Source organism: Meriones unguiculatus, chromosome 15 (genome assembly GCF_030254825.1).
Source record: "Meriones unguiculatus strain TT.TT164.6M chromosome 15, Bangor_MerUng_6.1, whole genome shotgun sequence".
Classification (NCBI taxonomy): domain Eukaryota; kingdom Metazoa; phylum Chordata; class Mammalia; order Rodentia; family Muridae; genus Meriones; species Meriones unguiculatus.
This window is the reverse complement of record NC_083362.1, coordinates 51109944-51127967: the sequence shown is the minus strand read 5'-3', so window position 1 is coordinate 51127967 and position 18024 is coordinate 51109944. Positions and strand designations below refer to the sequence as shown.

The following is an 18024-nucleotide window of genomic DNA, read 5'->3' as shown; positions in this document are numbered from 1 at the left end:
AATTATTCTTATGGAATTTTAACATCCTGGGCACATTAAGCAAAGGAGTGAAGCGTTTAACCTTTTCCCCTGTTAGGGAACAACTCAAATGCATCCAAACCAGGCTACATCCCTTCAGGAACTGTCGTCTAGGGAGCTGCGCTTGCTCTGGGGCTCACATACTCCCATACAGACCACACTGAAGTTCAGAGAGTTTAAATGTTTCATCCCAAGTAAGGTTGATCAACAACACAATGCTAGTCCTATGTGTATTCTCCTGACTTCAGGGGGTGAGGGAGGAGGGGAGGCATGGCAGTATCATTAAAAAAGAAGAAGCTGGGGAACAGCACCACGGTCAGATGTCAAAATTGGTACTAGCAGTTGTTTGTACTAGAGACTTAGATGCTGCATAAAGACAGCTTTTCAAGGTCTTTGAGAATCACCTGAGGGGGTGAGAGTGGGGAGAAGACTGAGAAAAAAGACAATATTATAAATGATGTAGTAGGAGCGAGCATGCTCCCCGTTTAGCCCCTGGTTGCCTGGGTAACGGGTATGTCACCTGACCTCAGGGCCTGAGCATTCTCATCTTCAGTATCACGTGGTGACGATGGACTGCTCATAACAGACTCATTATGCTAAATTCTCATCTCTCTCTGTCTCTCTCTGTCCTCTTAGCGGCTGGTGAGAACAAAGCTTCACCCTCTTATGCTTCCTTTGAAAAATTAAAGCTGTCTGAGGAACTGATTCTCTTACCAAATCAAAAGACTCTGTTAGAATGGAGCATAAAGGACTACAACTTTCCTCTAGAGAGAATGTGATATTAAGGAATGATAGAAGTCTCCTATCAGCCCCAGAGACTGTACCTATTTGAAAATGAAAAAGCTTAGATGAATTGTAAAATAATTAGCTTTTGGGAAAGTGGGGAAAAGTATGAGGTTTAAAGGGCAGAGAAGAAACCATATTAAAGGAAGTCAATATATTCACTTTCCTTAATTCAGTTCTAAGCTGAGAGCTCATTTAAGCATGCTTTTGAAAATACGATACACGCAGCACTGTGCAACTTCACGGCAAAAGAGATGGATCCCTGTGTGTCTCCTTCCAAAGCCACAGCAGCGTGCTGCTGTTGCAGTGGGAGGAGGGGAAATGAATGCAGTCTGCAAGGATCTAAAACCGGAATCACACAAACCCTTAGGGCCTTCATCCTTCGGGGGGCTGGGGTTCCGAACTGGATCCCGGATGCTGCAGTCCGTGCCTGCCCATGTGAAATCACAGATGCAGGTGGCTTCGTTGCTGCACACCTATGGAGGAGAAAGAAGAGATGCAGCACTGGGGACCACTGACAATAAGCTTAATCTGAGGGTTGGGGTGCTTGGAGGAATCCCTCAAAATCGCAAGGCTCCAGAAACTACCCCACGGCTAATGGGTCCAATTACTGAATATGCTTTCTGGTAATTATAAAAAAGTAATGACTGAGGTGAAGAAAACTTTTTAAACATGAATTGTTATTCACTATATTTAGATGCACAAATGTCCAATAAGGTAGGTTTTCGGGTTTTTTTTTTGTTTTTGTTTTTTTTTTAATTTTCTGAAACAAATGTTTCTAGGAACAGTCATGAAAAGCATACGTGTTTAACTCAGTAAGTTAACATAAATGGGGCTCATGGGGCAATCCCCAAGTTAAAAGATCAAGAGACACAATCATTAGCACATTGTGTGATCTCACCTCACCATCCCCAACTCATCTGGTGCCACCCTGCCGGCCCAGTAAGCGCCCCCCTCCCCGCACCATCGGTGGAGTCATTCTTTCCCAGTCTCTCCCAGCAGGCTGAAGGCCTTCATCAAGCAACAAATGAATTAAAATTAAATATTAATTAAAAATTAAATTTCACATTTTCAAAAGCATGCAAATTTGCAATTTACATGAATCAAATAAAACCCTCTGCTAGCTAGAAAGAGAGGTGCTGAGACCCTTTTATCATTAGAAATAATAAAATCAAATGCCAAAGCTTTTAAATCTGAGATGCTGTTATATATTATGATTAATAAGACTGAACTTTGCTTTTTGCTTTGTTTTTCTTTTTAAATAGTGAAAATGAAAAGAGAAAAGGGAAAGCAGCAAAGAGCTTTCATGTCTCATATTTGTAGGGTAGTAACTGAAATGCTTAAAAAGTCTGCTTGATGGTTTTATTTTACAGCAATTGTACCAAGCGCTCATTATGTGTCCCGTTCCACCACAAAGAACTTTATGAAAGGCTCCTCCTTCACTCCACAACAGCAGCTGAGGGCTGAGAGAGGGGAAGTACCTCTCCAGAGCCGCCAGGACATCAAGAAGCAGAGCCAGTATCTAAAGCCACAACTCCCCCCGAATCCAAAGTCACCACATAGAGTGGCTGGCTTCAGTCTCACCTTCTTGGTGATAAATACACCTTAAAGAGCATAAATAAGGCACACCTTTGGGGACGTCTCTGAGTATGTAGGAAAAAGGCCCAGCCTGAGTGAGGGCCACCGTGCCACCCCATGGATCCTGGACTGAATGACAAAGGAAAAAGCAGCTAAACACCCCTGTTCCCCATCTTTGTCTCCGGCTCTGACAAATAGGAGGAATAAGCCATCTGCTGGCTGCCACACGTCCCCAACATGCTGGACTGTGTCCCTGGAACATGGGCCACGTCATCCCCTCCTCTCTGAAGTCACTCATGCTGGGAATTTTGTCACATCAGCAAGCAGAGTGACCAGCACACCAGGCTGCACGGCCTCCCTGTAAGCTTGGGCTTCAGCCAAATGCCACCTCGAGAGAAGCCTTCTGCGCCCGTCCACCGTGGTCTACTCTGCATCATCCACCTACCTCTCCATGTTGGCTTCCCTCATTCCAGTATCTCCCTACCACCACCCTTTTTATTACTGCTCTGTTCATTTTGTACCTGTTTTTCTACTTTTTGAAGTCTGCTTAAATTTTGAAATGCCTTCATTTTGCCGAGTCCAATCCAAATCACTGTTATAATTTGGGTTTTTTTTCTTCATGGTTATTGTTAAACTTGGGTTTTCCAGGGAAGGCAGCATTCTCAAACACTTTGGTCACAGAATTAAAGCCACATACAGGTTTCAACATAGACAGCATCTTTTGGAGTGTGGGGGGGATTGGTATAACTGTATAACTGGTCCAAGTATAACTGTACATCTTTATCATAATGTGTATCATCCATGATCCACTCTCCTATCAGCATGACCTGAGATGAAAGCCAATCACTAATATGACTTATGTTGTTTTGTGCTATTCAAAAAAATTCTGACTTGGAGTCTACAGTCCCTTAGGAGCCATTTCCATTTTCTTACAACTTTTAAGATGTCACGATGGTTAATTTCATGTGCCAAGTTAACTGAGCTGTGGAGTACCTAACTGAACATCATTTCTGGATGTGACTGCGAAAGCATTTCCAGGAGAGACCATCTGAAAGAGTGAACTCCGCAGAGCTGATTGCACTCCCAACAAGGCCTGAGCAGAGCACAAAAGGAGGACGAAGAGGAATTCAACCTCTTTCCCTCCTCCAGTGTTTGAGCTGAGATGCTTTATCTCATGTTTTCCACTCCCAGAACATCAGCTCTGCCGAGTCTCATGTCCGGAGACTCAGAATGAATCATACCAATGGCTTGCAAAGCTCTCCATTTTATAAACAGCAAATAAAAGACATCACAGCTTCCATAATCCCGTGAGTCAGTGATTCATAATAAATCCTCTTAGATAGATAGAGGACAGATGGATGGCTACACAGAAGATTTACCTTATTTTTCTAGAGGCTGTTGACTTATGTGGAGAATGTGATCAGTACACATGGCTAATATGATTTGAGAAACAAACAAATCAAATTAACTTGTAAATAATTACTTTAGCAGATTAAGGTACTGAGAAAATGATGATAATCAGGGCGTAGAAACTGGCCACAGCCTCAGTTTTGAAAAATGGCTGATTTGGTTGTTTTGCTACTATGAGCTCAGGGTTCCAGACAACAGAGAGTCAAGCTGTAACGGTGTTGTCTACTTACCCCGTGGCCTGAGCAGACTTTACCCCTGGAGTCAAGAGGGCAGCTGCTCATATTCAGGGCTTGAATCTGTAGGCATTTCCGATCTAAGCACATCATGGATGGGCCACATGGTGTCCCATCTTCTACGTAGCCCACGTCCGTATCATCGTCTAAGACTACGTGAGCACCACTGAAAAGCAGAAAGAGACCCCGCATAAACAGAAGCACCACACCACAAAAACAACATAGTGCCAGCATGAGCAAGACTTGCCATTCATGAAGCAGAAGAAATACCGTTAGAGCTAGCGAGGGTTTATTCGAGACTTTCCCTTCTTCCCAACTATCTTTAGTAAGAGTGCAAGAAAGAAACTTGTTGTAGACCTTTTGGTTTATGATGTGTAAACACACTTTTGTTATAATCCCAAGTGGGAGATTTTAGTTTGTCCACACCTGTTAATTGTCTCCTGCAGAGCATGGTCTTTGCTAGCCGGAAACTGTTGCATTCTGAAGACTTTGAGGGGTATAAATATGATAGCCCAGAGGAAAAAAGCATGGTGTCTTGGAGGAGATGAAGGAGGACTGCTTGCTGCACTTGCTGATTTGCAGGTTACCTGGACTTCTGGATTTCCTGAGGATGGATATTGGTATTGCCCCCAAAAGAATCCTACAACCCTACCCAGCAGGAAGAAGAGGGATACATCCCCTTTTTCTTATTACCTTCTTTTTCCCCTACCTGGGGTTGGGGATTTGGAAGTTGAGGCAAAAGCTTTAAGGAACCCACCCCAAAAGCAGCAGTTGAAAAACCAGTGCCTACAGAAACTACCTTTAGTTATCATTATAGCACACATCATCAGGAACAACTGTTATAGCAGGAAACATTCTAACTCTTCAGTTGTTTCCAATATTAAGGCTAAGTGAAAGGTGTTTATGTAAAAAAGAGGAGAAGAAAGTGTTTCATTGGTTCTCCAAGACTTGGTGGAGAAAAAAACAGTATGGGGAAATAATGCTGAGCAACATAGGGTATTTGAAAGTTATTATCATTACTTCAAAGGATTTAGCTATCACGGTTGAAAATATAAAGCCAGGTCTTCTTTAAGTAATGTTTACTTCTTATGTTTCAAAGTTAGGGGCAATTAGAATTTGGATGATAACCACTGACAAAATTGCTAACCAAGAACCTTGCTGAATGTTCTACAAACATGGCCGTTTGTAACATAACCATGTAATTCAGCGAGGCTATGAGAGACGTGTGGGGGCGTGTACACTGGAAGAGCACTCGTGTATGTGGAAAGTACTAGAAACCACGCTTCATGCGTATTCCCGGTAGGTGGTGACTAGCCTAAGGCCTCACCAGAATCACCTTCAGGGTCATTTAACAAGCTGAAAACACTAGCACACCAGCAGCTATCCGACCAAGACATCACGCAATTGCGCAGAAGTACTCTTAGGTAATTTCAAACATCTATCCACTCCCATAAAATGTCAGTTTAGAATTCTGGGATAGTGAAAATGAAGGGCTAATGCTGTGTTGGTCCTGTGGAAGGACCCCAACAGTGTTTCAGTTGGCAGTGTCTCTGAACAAGAGGATGCTATCATACATAGAACCACAGCTACTCAGAAGGCAATGGTGCTCACAGGATGCCATGAGTGGAAAAGTCCACTTAAAGCTTGGTCATGGTTAAAATGCATGCACAGAAAAAAAATCACTGCTTAGAAGAAGAAATATAAACGAACAATAAATATAGGAAAGTTCAATATGACTCAAGGAACTGCAGTTCGAACCACAACACGGTTCCATCTGGGTTCATTTAAAGGAGGCTGCCGTTAAAAAAAATTACAAATGCTGGCTAGAGTGAGGAGAAAAGAGAGCCTTAATACATTGCAAGTGGGAGCATACAGTCCCCAAGAGAAGGGTGCGGGGGGGGGGGTTCTTTCAGATACCAGGTAGTACTACTGTATGTTTGCTGTGGCGTTATCACAATAGCCAGGGTATAGAATCAGTCTAGGTCCCCACCAACAGAAATGGTTATAGGAGTGATGGCATGTGCATCCAGAGTATCAGTGAGCCCCAAAGAGGTATGATATGCCTTCGTTTTCCAGAAGATACGGGAACTAAGTTGCACACAGAAAGAGAAGCGCAACAAACACACCCTCTCACACATGTGCAAACCTCAAAGAGTCTGGCTTCGTGGAAGAATAGTAAAGAGTGGGGATTTGAGACTACGCATTGGGGGTGGGGGTGGGAGGATGGTTAGGCAAAGTTAATAGATGCTGTGTGCTTGTGTGGAGGTATTTCAATAATTCCGCTAGTGTACACACTTATTATGTTAAATAAAAGGGATGCACCAACGTTTAAACTTCCTTCAGCCTGTGCCTATAAGGCATAAATGAAAAATGAATTCCACACATAGTTTTGGGTCCCATCTTCATGCCACATCATTATGTACATACAAACATTCTGAATCTGAACACTTCTAATCTTGAGCTTTGGGGATAAGGGTTATAGATTAGAGAATAACTATTCCTAAGATTGTAATTTGGAAAAAGGTCTGATTGCTGATAACCACTACAATTTTAGGCAACTGTAATTTGCAAGTCAATATACTACTTTTTTTTTTAATGGTTCTTCACGTGGAAGGAAAAGATGAAACTAGAAAGTCTTAGATCTTTGACGTTTTAACACTTTGCTTGTTTGAAATTTGTGATCACCATTCTTCCCCAGGTCTCTTGACTTCTGTATGTTACCTGCAGTCAATGACTCGGCCTTGATGGTAAAAGGACGTTGGGATGATCTCTCCCTGAAGTTGACCAATACGTGGAGCTCGGGTAAGATTGGTGCAAAGTAAAAATCCACAGAACACGTCACTGCATGGGAAGGAGAAGGCAGAACACAGGAAGAATACAGCTCAAAATTCCACAGCTCTCACCGCACGTACATTCGTTTTCACGTGCTACAGTTCTGGGAACTAAACGCAGAACCTTGCAGACACTAGGCAAGCAATCTACTATTGAGCCTTATCTCCAGCCCGCAAATTTCTCAATATCATCTTCACTGCAAAATAAAAGCACTTGGGTCCTGTGTGTTATCTATGTCTGTCCCCCGACCCTGCCCCTTCCTTGCCTAAAGGACCACAGCTTTGTTCATGGCAGTGAAGTAAGGCCAGGAATGTTCTCAGTCAGTTGCAGCACTCCTGCTCCCACATCCGAGATCCTGTGCATCCCTCCTCTCCACTCTAGAGCTGAGAGCAGCACAGCCCTCCTAGGAATGAATGTGAGGGCAAGCCAGATCAGGGTTGCTGGAAGGATCTCACTTCCAGACAATGCGAAGAAGACCTACGTTTGCATTGTAGTTTTTTTTTTTTTTGCATCCACTTTGCAATCATGAGCTCACATGAGGGAGAGTTCACACAGCCCAAGGGGAGAAGTCGTCTGGGTCCTTTGTGGCATTACTAATAAGCCTCACCTGTCATGAGACACCTGTGCCTCCAGCCTCGCTGTGCGATAAACAATGACACACACAACATGATGGCAAGCAGGTGTCATGGCATTAACGAGGAAATCTGCAGCCAGCAAAGGCACGGGAGTGAGCTAAATTCCTCTTGTAATTTTGAGAAAGGCCGATTAAAACCAAGATCGCACTTCCCACCCACCAGAACCTAGAGAAGTGGTAAAATCACGTATTTTTGTTCACTTTGCTCTTGCATGGGCCAGGTAGAGCAAGTTAAACATCCGGTAAAATCACGCTTTTTGTTCACTTTGCTCTTGCATGGTCCCGGTGGAGCAGCCACTGTGCCCCGGGGGGGTCCACTCACTGTTTGCTGCACTGGATCCAGCGGTCTCCCACCTTGCCACAGTTGCCCTTTTCCGTACCTTCGGTGTTCAGCTTTTCATAACAGAACTTGTCTGACCCGGAAGCCTCTGCAGGAGAGAGACCGGAGAAGAAAATACATCGTATTTCTCTGGGCTATTCACACTCAGTGGGGTGCCGCAAACTTGTCTGTCAATTGCTTCCCAGAAACAGGGAGAAGAAAGGAACCTTGATTGCCAGTTCCTACGGCAGGGAACAGGCAAGCCTTGATTTCAAGCTATGGACGTGCCATTTACTGCCTTATCAAAACCTTCAAAATTCAGTGGCTTTTGTAAGCTAGTGCAAAAATGCTCCAGCACAGCGTGGTCTGAAATGTGAGAAATCTCTAACCATGGTGGGTACATCTCTAACCCACCATGCTGATGGTTTTGAGAGCGACCAGTGAGAAAAATCATTAGCAGCAATAAGTACGCCAGCACTGCGTAAACAAATGTGTATCCTTGATCCTGTTTTACTTTATGTTTTCTGCATATGGGTGCTGTGCCTACGAGCGCTGTACACTATGTGCGTGCAGTGTCCGAGGAGCCCAGGAGATGCCCCAGAAGTGGAGATGCCGACAGCTTCCAGCCACCATGCGAGTGTGGGGAATCAAACCCAGGACCTCTGGAAGAACCACTGGTGCTCTTAACCATTTAGCCACCTCTCCACCCTTCTTAGTCCTGTTTTATGGTAATAGTCAGAGATTAATTTTAAAGTCTCAGCAAACTGAGGTTGTTAATTTTTTCTCTCTCTTTTTGAGACGGACTCTCATTCCTTTGGCCCAGCTGGCCTGGAATTCATTACGCAGTCCAAGCTGACCTTTATTGACTAGTAATCCTTCTGCCTCAACCAGAGTTACCTCAGAAGAGGGAAGTTCAACTGGAAGACTGCCTCCACCTGACTGGCCTTTGAGCAAGTCCGGGGGCTAAATTCTTGATAAATGCTTGATATGGAAGGGCCCAGGACACTGGGTGGTGCCTCTGTTAGGCAGGTGATCCTGGGTTGTATAAGAAAGCAGGCTGAGGTGTTCTTGAACAAACCAGTAAGCAATACTCCTCCCTGTTTACGTGAGAACAACTCTTGAAACTTAAATTCTCTGCTTCAGTTCCTTACTCCAGATTCCTGCTGTGAGTTCCTGTCCTAATTTTCCTCAGTGAAGGGGTGTGACAGGGAAGTAAGAGCCAAGTAAATCTTTTCCTCCCCAAAGTTCTTTTTATCAGTGCTTCTATCAGAAAGCAGAGTAGGTCAATTCCTAGGTGGCCCTCATGAAACGAAGTTCTGGGTCACTGTAAATGTCAGCCAGGAGACGTGTGTATTAACACGTAGGCAATAGCTGACATTCATTACCATGTTACTGTCTGCTCCCAAGGAAATACCTGCATGCCATCACTTTAACTGAGATAATGAGTGACAGACCAACCAGCCAAACAAAAAAGTCACAACACACACACACACACAGAACACAAAAACAAAACTCAGTCTGCCACTCTACCAAGGCAAACCGGCAAGGTACAAAGTAAGGCATGCAATTACAGAAGTGGCCAGACAGTGAGTGTGACCGTGGCACTGGGCCTTGTTGTTGCAACATCCCATATTTATCAGCCGAGACCAATGAAAGACACTTTGGTTTCCATGACAAGTTCTCAAGTTCTCTGTTTCCACAGATTTTGCATCACCATCAATCATCACCATCATCATCATCACCATCATCATCATCACCATCATTATGATCATCATCATCGCCATCACCACCACCATCACCGTTTGAGGTGTACTAGGCACTGAACACAAACCCTCACATGCACTCCACCACTGCACTCTATTTCCAGAGCTCTATATAGTTTTCATGATATCTCTCTACTTTCATCCTTTTCTAGACTTCCTTTTCACATCACTCCATGCTGTCCGTCTCTGTCACAGTCTGAAAGAGAAGAGCCGTGAAAAGGAAACAGAGCGTGGCCGTCAAGCCAGAAGACAAAGCCTACTTGTTCCCCAGATGTATTGGCATTGGTTGTCCCTTGTCTTGCACTCCCCATTGTAGCAGCGACCCTGAGAGAAAGAGCAGATACATTGTTGTGAGTCACGAGGCACGGGGACCATTTTCCCCAATGTTCTGACTACAAGGTCCCCCTCGGGGTGAGTTACACAAAGCTCTCTTCATCCTGTACTCAAGTATGCTCACAGCGACCAGTAAGAAACAAACATTTTAAACGATGTGCAGGATCTACTACCTTAAAATGTAAAGCTCCGGACACACTGTTTACGTGAGAACAACTCTTGAAACTTAAACTCTTAGGAAGGACAAAAACTCTTACCATTCTGCAAATGATAACAAAATGACTTTTAGCTTCTCTTACATATAAGAGATATAAGGATATAATACTGACTTGAGAAAAGTCTTATAAAATATTATCTTTTTTTTTTGTTAAACAGGCTGGAATTATTTAAGGATGGTTACAATTCAGCAAATCGGGCTCCTGGTTTCATCAGCCATTATACTTCTTGTTCTTTTCCTTCAACCTGTACATTTTGTCACTGACTGAACATATATTGAACTTGGAATGAAATAAAGCTGATATAAACCAGCACCCCACTGCAATTTACTTGAGTAAACCTTCCAAAGTTATAATTATCAAAAACAGTAAGGGTGGAGAATCACACTGATCCTTTCTAAGTTATACTTAAATCTTATTTATAGGCCAGCATACCTGATTTTGATTGCAGGCATAGCCATCTTGTTTATGCAGATTTGGTGGGCACTGAAAAATATTATCTTTTTAGTTGATGTACAGTATATAAAATTTCAGAAAATGTATAGTATATATAAACGAGAGGGAAATTAAACACACAATTAGGAACATTTAGAAAAATGCATTAAACTCCATTAATGGGTTATTTGATTTGAATTCTGTCATTACTAACGCGAGCAGAGTGCACGCAGTTAACTCTTTTTATGTTTCTCTGTTTACCAAGAGCTGGACTAGGTAACAAAAAATGTTCACTTGTCCTGAAGCTTCAAGCAGAAGGCACTAAAGTGGGCATCAAAGGGTATGAATCAGGCTGCTGTGTAGGAGTAGACACATTAAAGACTAATTTGCAAGACCTTGCACAGCTCCTTGTAAATGTCAAATCTGCATGTGACACCATGACATGTACCTATGGGACACTTTGCAAAAGCAGAAGGAACGGTCTTGAACCACAACGCAATCAATGTAAGCAGTCTGTCTCCCCGACCTCTCAAACCGCAGACTTGTTACTAAAATAATCTATGGTGAAGAAGGGTTGTTTTTGTTGTTGTTGTTGTTTTTGTTTGTTGCTGTTTTAGCCAAAACCGTTTTTAAGTGCGCTTCATTTGCCCCAGACGTTAGCCACAGTAACTGCAGTCACGCTTTTTAAACATTTAAGAATGTGGTGGAAAGGTCAGGTGCCTCAATGTTGAAAGCGAATATGAAAGGAAAAAAAAATGTGGCACAAGCAGCAAGAAGCATAAAGGTGCCCACTGAGGTTCGTCCCATTCCCTATTTCCTCAGCAAATATCTTTTCAAAGCAACAATGGCTGAGGCCCCAGGCCAGAGTCTCCACCCTTCTTCAGCTGCACCCCCCACTTGTCTTTTTTTGTCTCCTACACACCCGTTCAGTAGGAATGCAAATCCTCAGAGCCACTTCAAAATAACAACTCTTTTTCTCAGCTCCTTCCATTTAATCCCAGGTCTAGCCTGCCACCTCTAAAGCCTGGACTGGAATATCCAGCCCAGTGTTCCTCCTTCTGCCTGGTGCCATGCACTGCTCCCAGAAAGATCCCTTAAAACACAACCACCATTTCATGTTGGTCCCCTGCTCAAAACTCCTGAAGAGCCTTCCAAGTTCCACGTGATCTGCTTCTCCCATCCACAACCCATCATCATCCTGACCTCCTTTCCAACTCTCTCAATGGGTGATGTAATTCCATAGCTTGTGACAGGCATGCTGCCAGCTCGCCCCCCCCCTCCAATTACTGTGGGGCTCATCCCATCTCCTCTTTAAGGGTTTTGTTCAAATATCACCCTCTCAAAGAGCCTTCTCTAAAGCACCAACTCTCTCCCATGCTGGCATTCTCTGTTCCCCATTTCCTACATTTTCCTTCTCCACCACACTTACCACTGACTGGCAATCCATATATTTCCCTTGTTTGTTCACTTTTCTTCCCACGATTATGTGGGCTCGACGCAGGCAGGATTTTCTGTTTAGCTTCCTGCTGCACAAAACAGCACCAGGATGTGCTGGGTGCTCAATTACTACTAGCTGACTAAGAAAATGAATGGATCACCCATACTGGTAGAATGAAGTTATTTTATGCTGCACACATAGGGTCATTTCCTGAGCTCGGCACAGAAAGAGGGACTGGTGAAGCATTCCTCGGGAGCAATAACGTCAGCCCTGCATCTTCCTACAGGCCCGAGCCCCTTTCTGCTTCATTCACCACAGCTTTTCACTCTACCTGGTGCCCGGTATCCCAGGGATGCATTGATTGACGCTGAACGAACAGCACAAAAGGCAGAGATCCCTGAGGCCTCTTCCGTCTTTCTGAATCCCCTCAGGATGCAATCATTATCTCGTTAATCAACTATCATAAATTATTCACTCACCCTAAAAACCAGGACAAGCACAGTAAATAGAAACGGGGGCGGGGGGAAGGTGCTCCCAGAAAAGGCATGTCGCTTGTGTGATGTCTTCGGAAGGAAGGAAGGAAGAAAGAAAGAAAGAAAGAAAGAAAGAAAGAAAGAAAGAAAGAAAGAAAGAAAGAAAGAAAGAGAGAAAAAAAAGCAAGAAAGAAAAAGAAGGAAACCAGCCCTTATTATAAACTGTCACAGCTACATGTACCGTGACTTCTAATCAATCTGGCTTTAGTTTAGGCTAAGAAAGCCAGTTTTTAGACAGGTGCGACTGTGCGCGCCTGCTGTGGTGATCTAAATGAAAATGCCCCCTGTGGGTGCATATATTTGAATACCTGGTCCCCAGTTGGTAAAACTGTTTGAGTCTTTTATAAGTTACTTTAGTCGTGCCGTTTGCCACAGCGACTGATACACCTGGAATCCCAACAGTCAGGAAGCTGCAGGTCAAGGGTCATGGCCAGCCTGGGCTGCAAAATAAGACCATGCCTCAAAAAACCAACCAACCAACAAAACAACAAAACCATTAAGGCCAGTCGCTTATCAGTGCAATGTTTAACGGGGAAATTTCCCAGGTGTTCTTACATCCTCTAAGGATATTCAGAACAGGAGCAACTGGGCACTGTCCTCTCAAAGTGGAGCTCCGCAGTCTCTGAACAGCACTACATCCGTGGTTCACCTGGCATGCCACGCAGGAAGATTTTCCTGAAGTGGTTTCTGTGGTGCTTATTTTAAATGGCAGAATATCCCCGCTAATGACTAGCGCTTGCAGAGACCACTCTCACAGCTTTCAAATATCTTTGCTATGTCACCGGATTGTTTGCCAAAGATTTCTTTCAGCTGCTCAAGTATTGATTGTTCTGTCATAAACTGTGCAATAAAAAAAAAGAGTTCAGCACAGCTCTAAATGATATGTCTCCATCAAATCCCCATCAGGGCTCAGAGAACCCTGTGAAAGAGAAGGCAGGAGGAACAGGGGAGAAAGAGAGGACAGAAGACATCAGGAGAACGAGCCCTCCAAAACAACTGAGCAGAGCTCATCTGAACCCAGAGACTGCAGCAGCCATCACAGGGCCAGCACTGGTCTGTGCCTGGTCCCCGGTGTGTATGCTACAGCTTTCAGCCTAGTGCTGTAACAGGACTCCTAAATGTGTGACAGAGTAGCTCTCTGATTCTTGGACCATCTCTTGGAGCTCTTTTGTTTTTCTGTTGGCTTGCCTCGTCCAACTTCAATATGATGGTTTTTGTTTTATCTTACTGCATTTTATTTTGTTGTGTTTTTAAAAAGAAAAGAAAAACAAGTTCGGAGATTCCAGTAAAGGCTAATGTAAAAATTAGCTAGGACATGAAGTAAAAAAGGATGAGGGTGAGATGCAGCCATGTAGATCGCAGTTCTCAGGGGCACAGAGATTCTAGTTTCATAAAAACTCTAAATACCAATAAATTCAAACCTCATTGAGGAAAAATATTATGGGTTTTATGTCCTTCTAGTTCAACTACCTACATTGAGTTTAGTCTGATGATCACATTTTTAAATTATTAATAAAATAGCATTATATTCTAATGTGCCATTGAAAGATTCACCAATTTTCACCAAAGACACATGAAGTAAAAAACAAAACAAATCAAAACAAAAAAACAGTTGCATTCTCAGGTAATAGGGTGAGCAAAGAGCCCCTATTTTAATTTACTTTTGTGTATATGTGTATAGCCTATGTGATTATATATATACATATATGAATATATATATATAGTATATTGTGATATGTGTGTGTGAGAGATGTGTGTTTGTGAGTGTGTATGTTAGTATGTGTACACAGAGATCCATGTGTGCCTGTGGAAATCAGAGGTCATCACTCTCCACACCTATATTTTGAGATAGCATCTCTCACTGGACCTGTAGCTTACCAGTTAGCTAGACTAGCTGCTCAGGGATCCTCCTGTCTCCGCCTCCCATGCTGAAATTACAGGCATCTGGCTTTCCTGGGGTTGTTGGGGAGAGCAAGCACTTCATCCACTGAGCCATCTCCCCAGACCCAATATCCCCATTTAAAAAACATTATTTACAGCAGACTCCAAGGCAATTCAGGAATTAAAAATTGAAGCGGAAACCTATGCTTCTAAAAAAAAAAAAAAAAAGACTGAATATGAGAGCCAAGGACATATAATGTAGTTACAAAAAAAAATGGTACTATTCTATAAAACTAACAACTCTGTCAAATGGTATAGCAGAAGTGTTACACTTGCAAAAGACAGAATACACAGTTCTTGTACTCTGTCATTACACTGTATAGAGAAATTGCCAAGGACTCTGTTTACATATCTAAAATATGAGGAACAGATGTGCAAGAAGGACACACACATAAATAAACAGTCAGGACATATTTCCATGTGCTGTATCATTAACAGAGCCATGGCTGATAATACAGAGACCTTTCTAAAGGTTAATTAACATCTTGATCTCTTCTCAGGTTCCGTTCCGGAAACCCAGCACAACACCAACCACCCTGCTCTCCTGCTCTTGGACTGACTGACTGATAACACCGGTGAAGAATAGTTAGACATTCTGAGCCAGAGCTTTGAGTGTGGAAGGGGAGCCAGCACTCTCCACTGCTTCTTCAGGCTGGCCACTGCGGAAGAATCTGCCTCTGCAGGAAAGCCCTGTGGGGACCAATTGTTTCTAACCTGCTACAGTCTGAGCCAGGATCTACTAGAAGACACATATGGCCCTTGTATTAAGTTAAGGCTATGACTCAAGTTGGTTGTTTTCATTTTTAGAGCATGAGCTTTTTTCTTTTTTTAATTTTTATTAATTACAGTTTATTCAGTTTGTATCCCAGCTGTAGCCCCCTCCCCCATCCCCTCCCAATCCCATCCTCCCTCCCTCTTCTTCTCCTATGCCCCTCCCCCCAGTCCAATGGTAGGGGAGGTCCTCCTCCCCTTCCATCTAACCCTAGTCTATCAGGCCTCATCAGGACTGGCTTCATTGTCTTCCTCTGTGGACTGGTAAGGCTGATCCCCCCTCAGGGGGAGGTGATCAAAGAGCCTACCACTGAGTTCATGTCAGAGACAGTCCCTGTTCCTATTACTGGGGAATTCTCTTGGACACGGAGCTGCCAGAGGCTACTTCTGTGCAGGGGTTCTAGGTTATCTCCATGCATGGCCCAGGGAATCTTATGAAAGAAGGGGGAGATAGAAAGACCTAGAAGGAACAGGATCTCCACAAGGAGAGCAACAGAACCAAAAAATCTGGCCACAGGGGTCTTTTCTAAGATTGATACTCCAAACAAGGACCATGTATGGAGCATGAGCTTTTGACTTCAAACTATACCACATTCACTGTGACCCCAGTGGAAGCCACTATTCCTTTCTGTTGGCAACTCCAGCCCTGGAAACTTATCCTAGAGAGATAACCCGGCATGAGAGATATTCCTCCAAATGCACAAAAGTCTTTACTTCTATACTGAAAAAACAATAAGAAACTACGAAAATCTAATGGATAATCTCTGAGTAAAAATCAAGTGACAAATTTACATCATAAACCATAAAATGCCAATGAAATCCCAAATCCTCACTGCACCTTACAGGTCCCACTCGCCAGAGTCCTCAGAAACTTCAACTTTCCTCCAGTTCTGCCTGCTTCCATTCTACTTCCTGAAGAAGCCACACCGCTACACTTGCTATTCATAAACTAGTTTCTTCCACAGCTACTTCAGGGCCATCTCCTTCAGGAGGGCCCATCTGATGGTTTTAACCTAATACCCCACCAAACTCTTCTTTCCATAGCACCTTATTTTATCATATATGTATATATATTGTGTGTACATACATATATCATACATGTCTATATGTATATACATACATATTTATATATGTATATATATATTTAACTTATTTACCTCTCTACACACCACAGAACTTAAGTTTCACCAGAGCAAGGACTCAACAATCATGTGCTCTTCAATATCCTGGCATTTACAGCAGTACTTGACAAATAACTCAACAAATGTTCATTTGAATGTCAAATAACGACATAAAATAACATGCCATAAACAAAAAAGCACAAAAGTTACACAAAGAGGGAGTCAAAAAGTCAATATTAATTATAGCATTATGATCATTTTAACAGAAGAAAATCAAGCCAAAGCACAGAGGCGGAGAGGCAGGACTATGCCTGGGACAGGGCAACAACAGAAACTTAGAAACCTGGCCTTCTTCTCCCAGCCACAGACGTTCTGCCAGTCTCCTACATCAGCTCCCTTCCAAAATTTGTTCAAAATTATTGAAAACAGCACAGAAGATGGGGAGCCTAAGGGAAAAAGCTTTCGAGTTGAGTATGAATCATCTCAAGATATTAAGTGATATTTTGGTAGAGAGCTAGAGATATCTAGAAAACAAAATCCAAACAACAACAACAAAAGCAAAACAGAGCCACACACATGGTCTTTATCAAAGGATTTAAAACGTACCTTGCACAATATATATGTGGTTTTACATACCTGGCCAGAGTCTCCAGTGCAGTACTCAGTGATGTCACAGCTGTTTACGGCGTCCCGACATTCATACCCTCGTGACTGAAACTACAAATCAAGACCCAACATTAGGAGCCAGCCACAAAGCTGCCACTGTTATGTTCACCAACAAGCCTGAGCTTTTTGGCGATCGCCACCCACCCGCTTCACAGTTTGTAAAACCATTGAGGGTTAGAAACGAGGTTGAGATGCTCTTCCTGTACGAGGGTGAGCACCAGACAGGCACCAACTGTGCAGACTGCAAAACCCACTGTCTCCGAGTTCTGAGGTAAGAGAACAAAGCAACGGAATTTATGCAAAGAAGAAACGCTGGCTCATGTTAACACAAAGGAATAAAAAAATTGTCATTAGATGTCGCTTAAGATTTCTCTGAAGGGCTGATGTCTGTGCACAGCCCTCATTAATTTGTCCATTAGCTTGAACATCACTAATCTAGTTTGAGTATTAATCTTGCTTTAGGTAAAAACACACAACAAAATTACAATGAATTCATATAAATCACCTTCAAAGGCATCCATGACCGTCTGTGATGAACAAAATATTTTGTTTTTCTGGCAATGGATTGGCAAAATATGAAGTCTCACTAGCCTCAAGCGATTTACCATTTGGTAGGTAATGTGAAGCAAAGCACACACTAAGGTGAAATCTCTTAGAATATCATAATGTGGAACCTCCCCTGGTGTTGAAAAATAATAAAAATCACATAATTTTATATGTCATCTGAAGTGTCATGGATCCGACAGATGAGATAAAGGACTATTTAAATGATTTATCAAAAGGAAATGGCAGTCACTGTAGGTGGAAGACTGAACACACGCATTTGCAAACATGCACATACACACACTCACACGTGTGAACATAGTCAAAGGAGAGATGTAAGTACCAGTTCTCAGACGGTGTGTCTAAGACAAATTAGGGGAAGTCTTCAAAAGCAAACGTTGAAAATAGGTCGTGTTATTTAAAACACCAAGAAAAGTGTTCCTCTTCTGCCCCATCAT

At 43.0% G+C, this 18024-nt stretch overlaps 1 protein-coding gene across 3 annotated transcripts in view; it reads right to left on the bottom strand.

Moving 5' to 3' along the window:
• Window positions 1-18024, bottom strand: part of Adam23 (ADAM metallopeptidase domain 23) — a 144380-nt gene that overhangs the window by 21412 nt on the left and 104944 nt on the right. For all 3 annotated transcript variants that reach the window (XM_021648510.2, XM_060368485.1, XM_060368486.1), the window contains exons 18-24: window positions 16994-17074; window positions 10554-10604; window positions 9831-9894; window positions 7811-7916; window positions 6744-6863; window positions 4020-4188; window positions 1166-1277 (exon numbers count right to left, since the gene is read on the bottom strand). In XM_021648510.2, the coding sequence (XP_021504185.1) occupies window positions 1166-1277; window positions 4020-4188; window positions 6744-6863; window positions 7811-7916; window positions 9831-9894; window positions 10554-10604; window positions 16994-17074 (703 nt within the window). The remainder of the gene's footprint in view (window positions 1-1165; window positions 1278-4019; window positions 4189-6743; window positions 6864-7810; window positions 7917-9830; window positions 9895-10553; window positions 10605-16993; window positions 17075-18024) is intronic.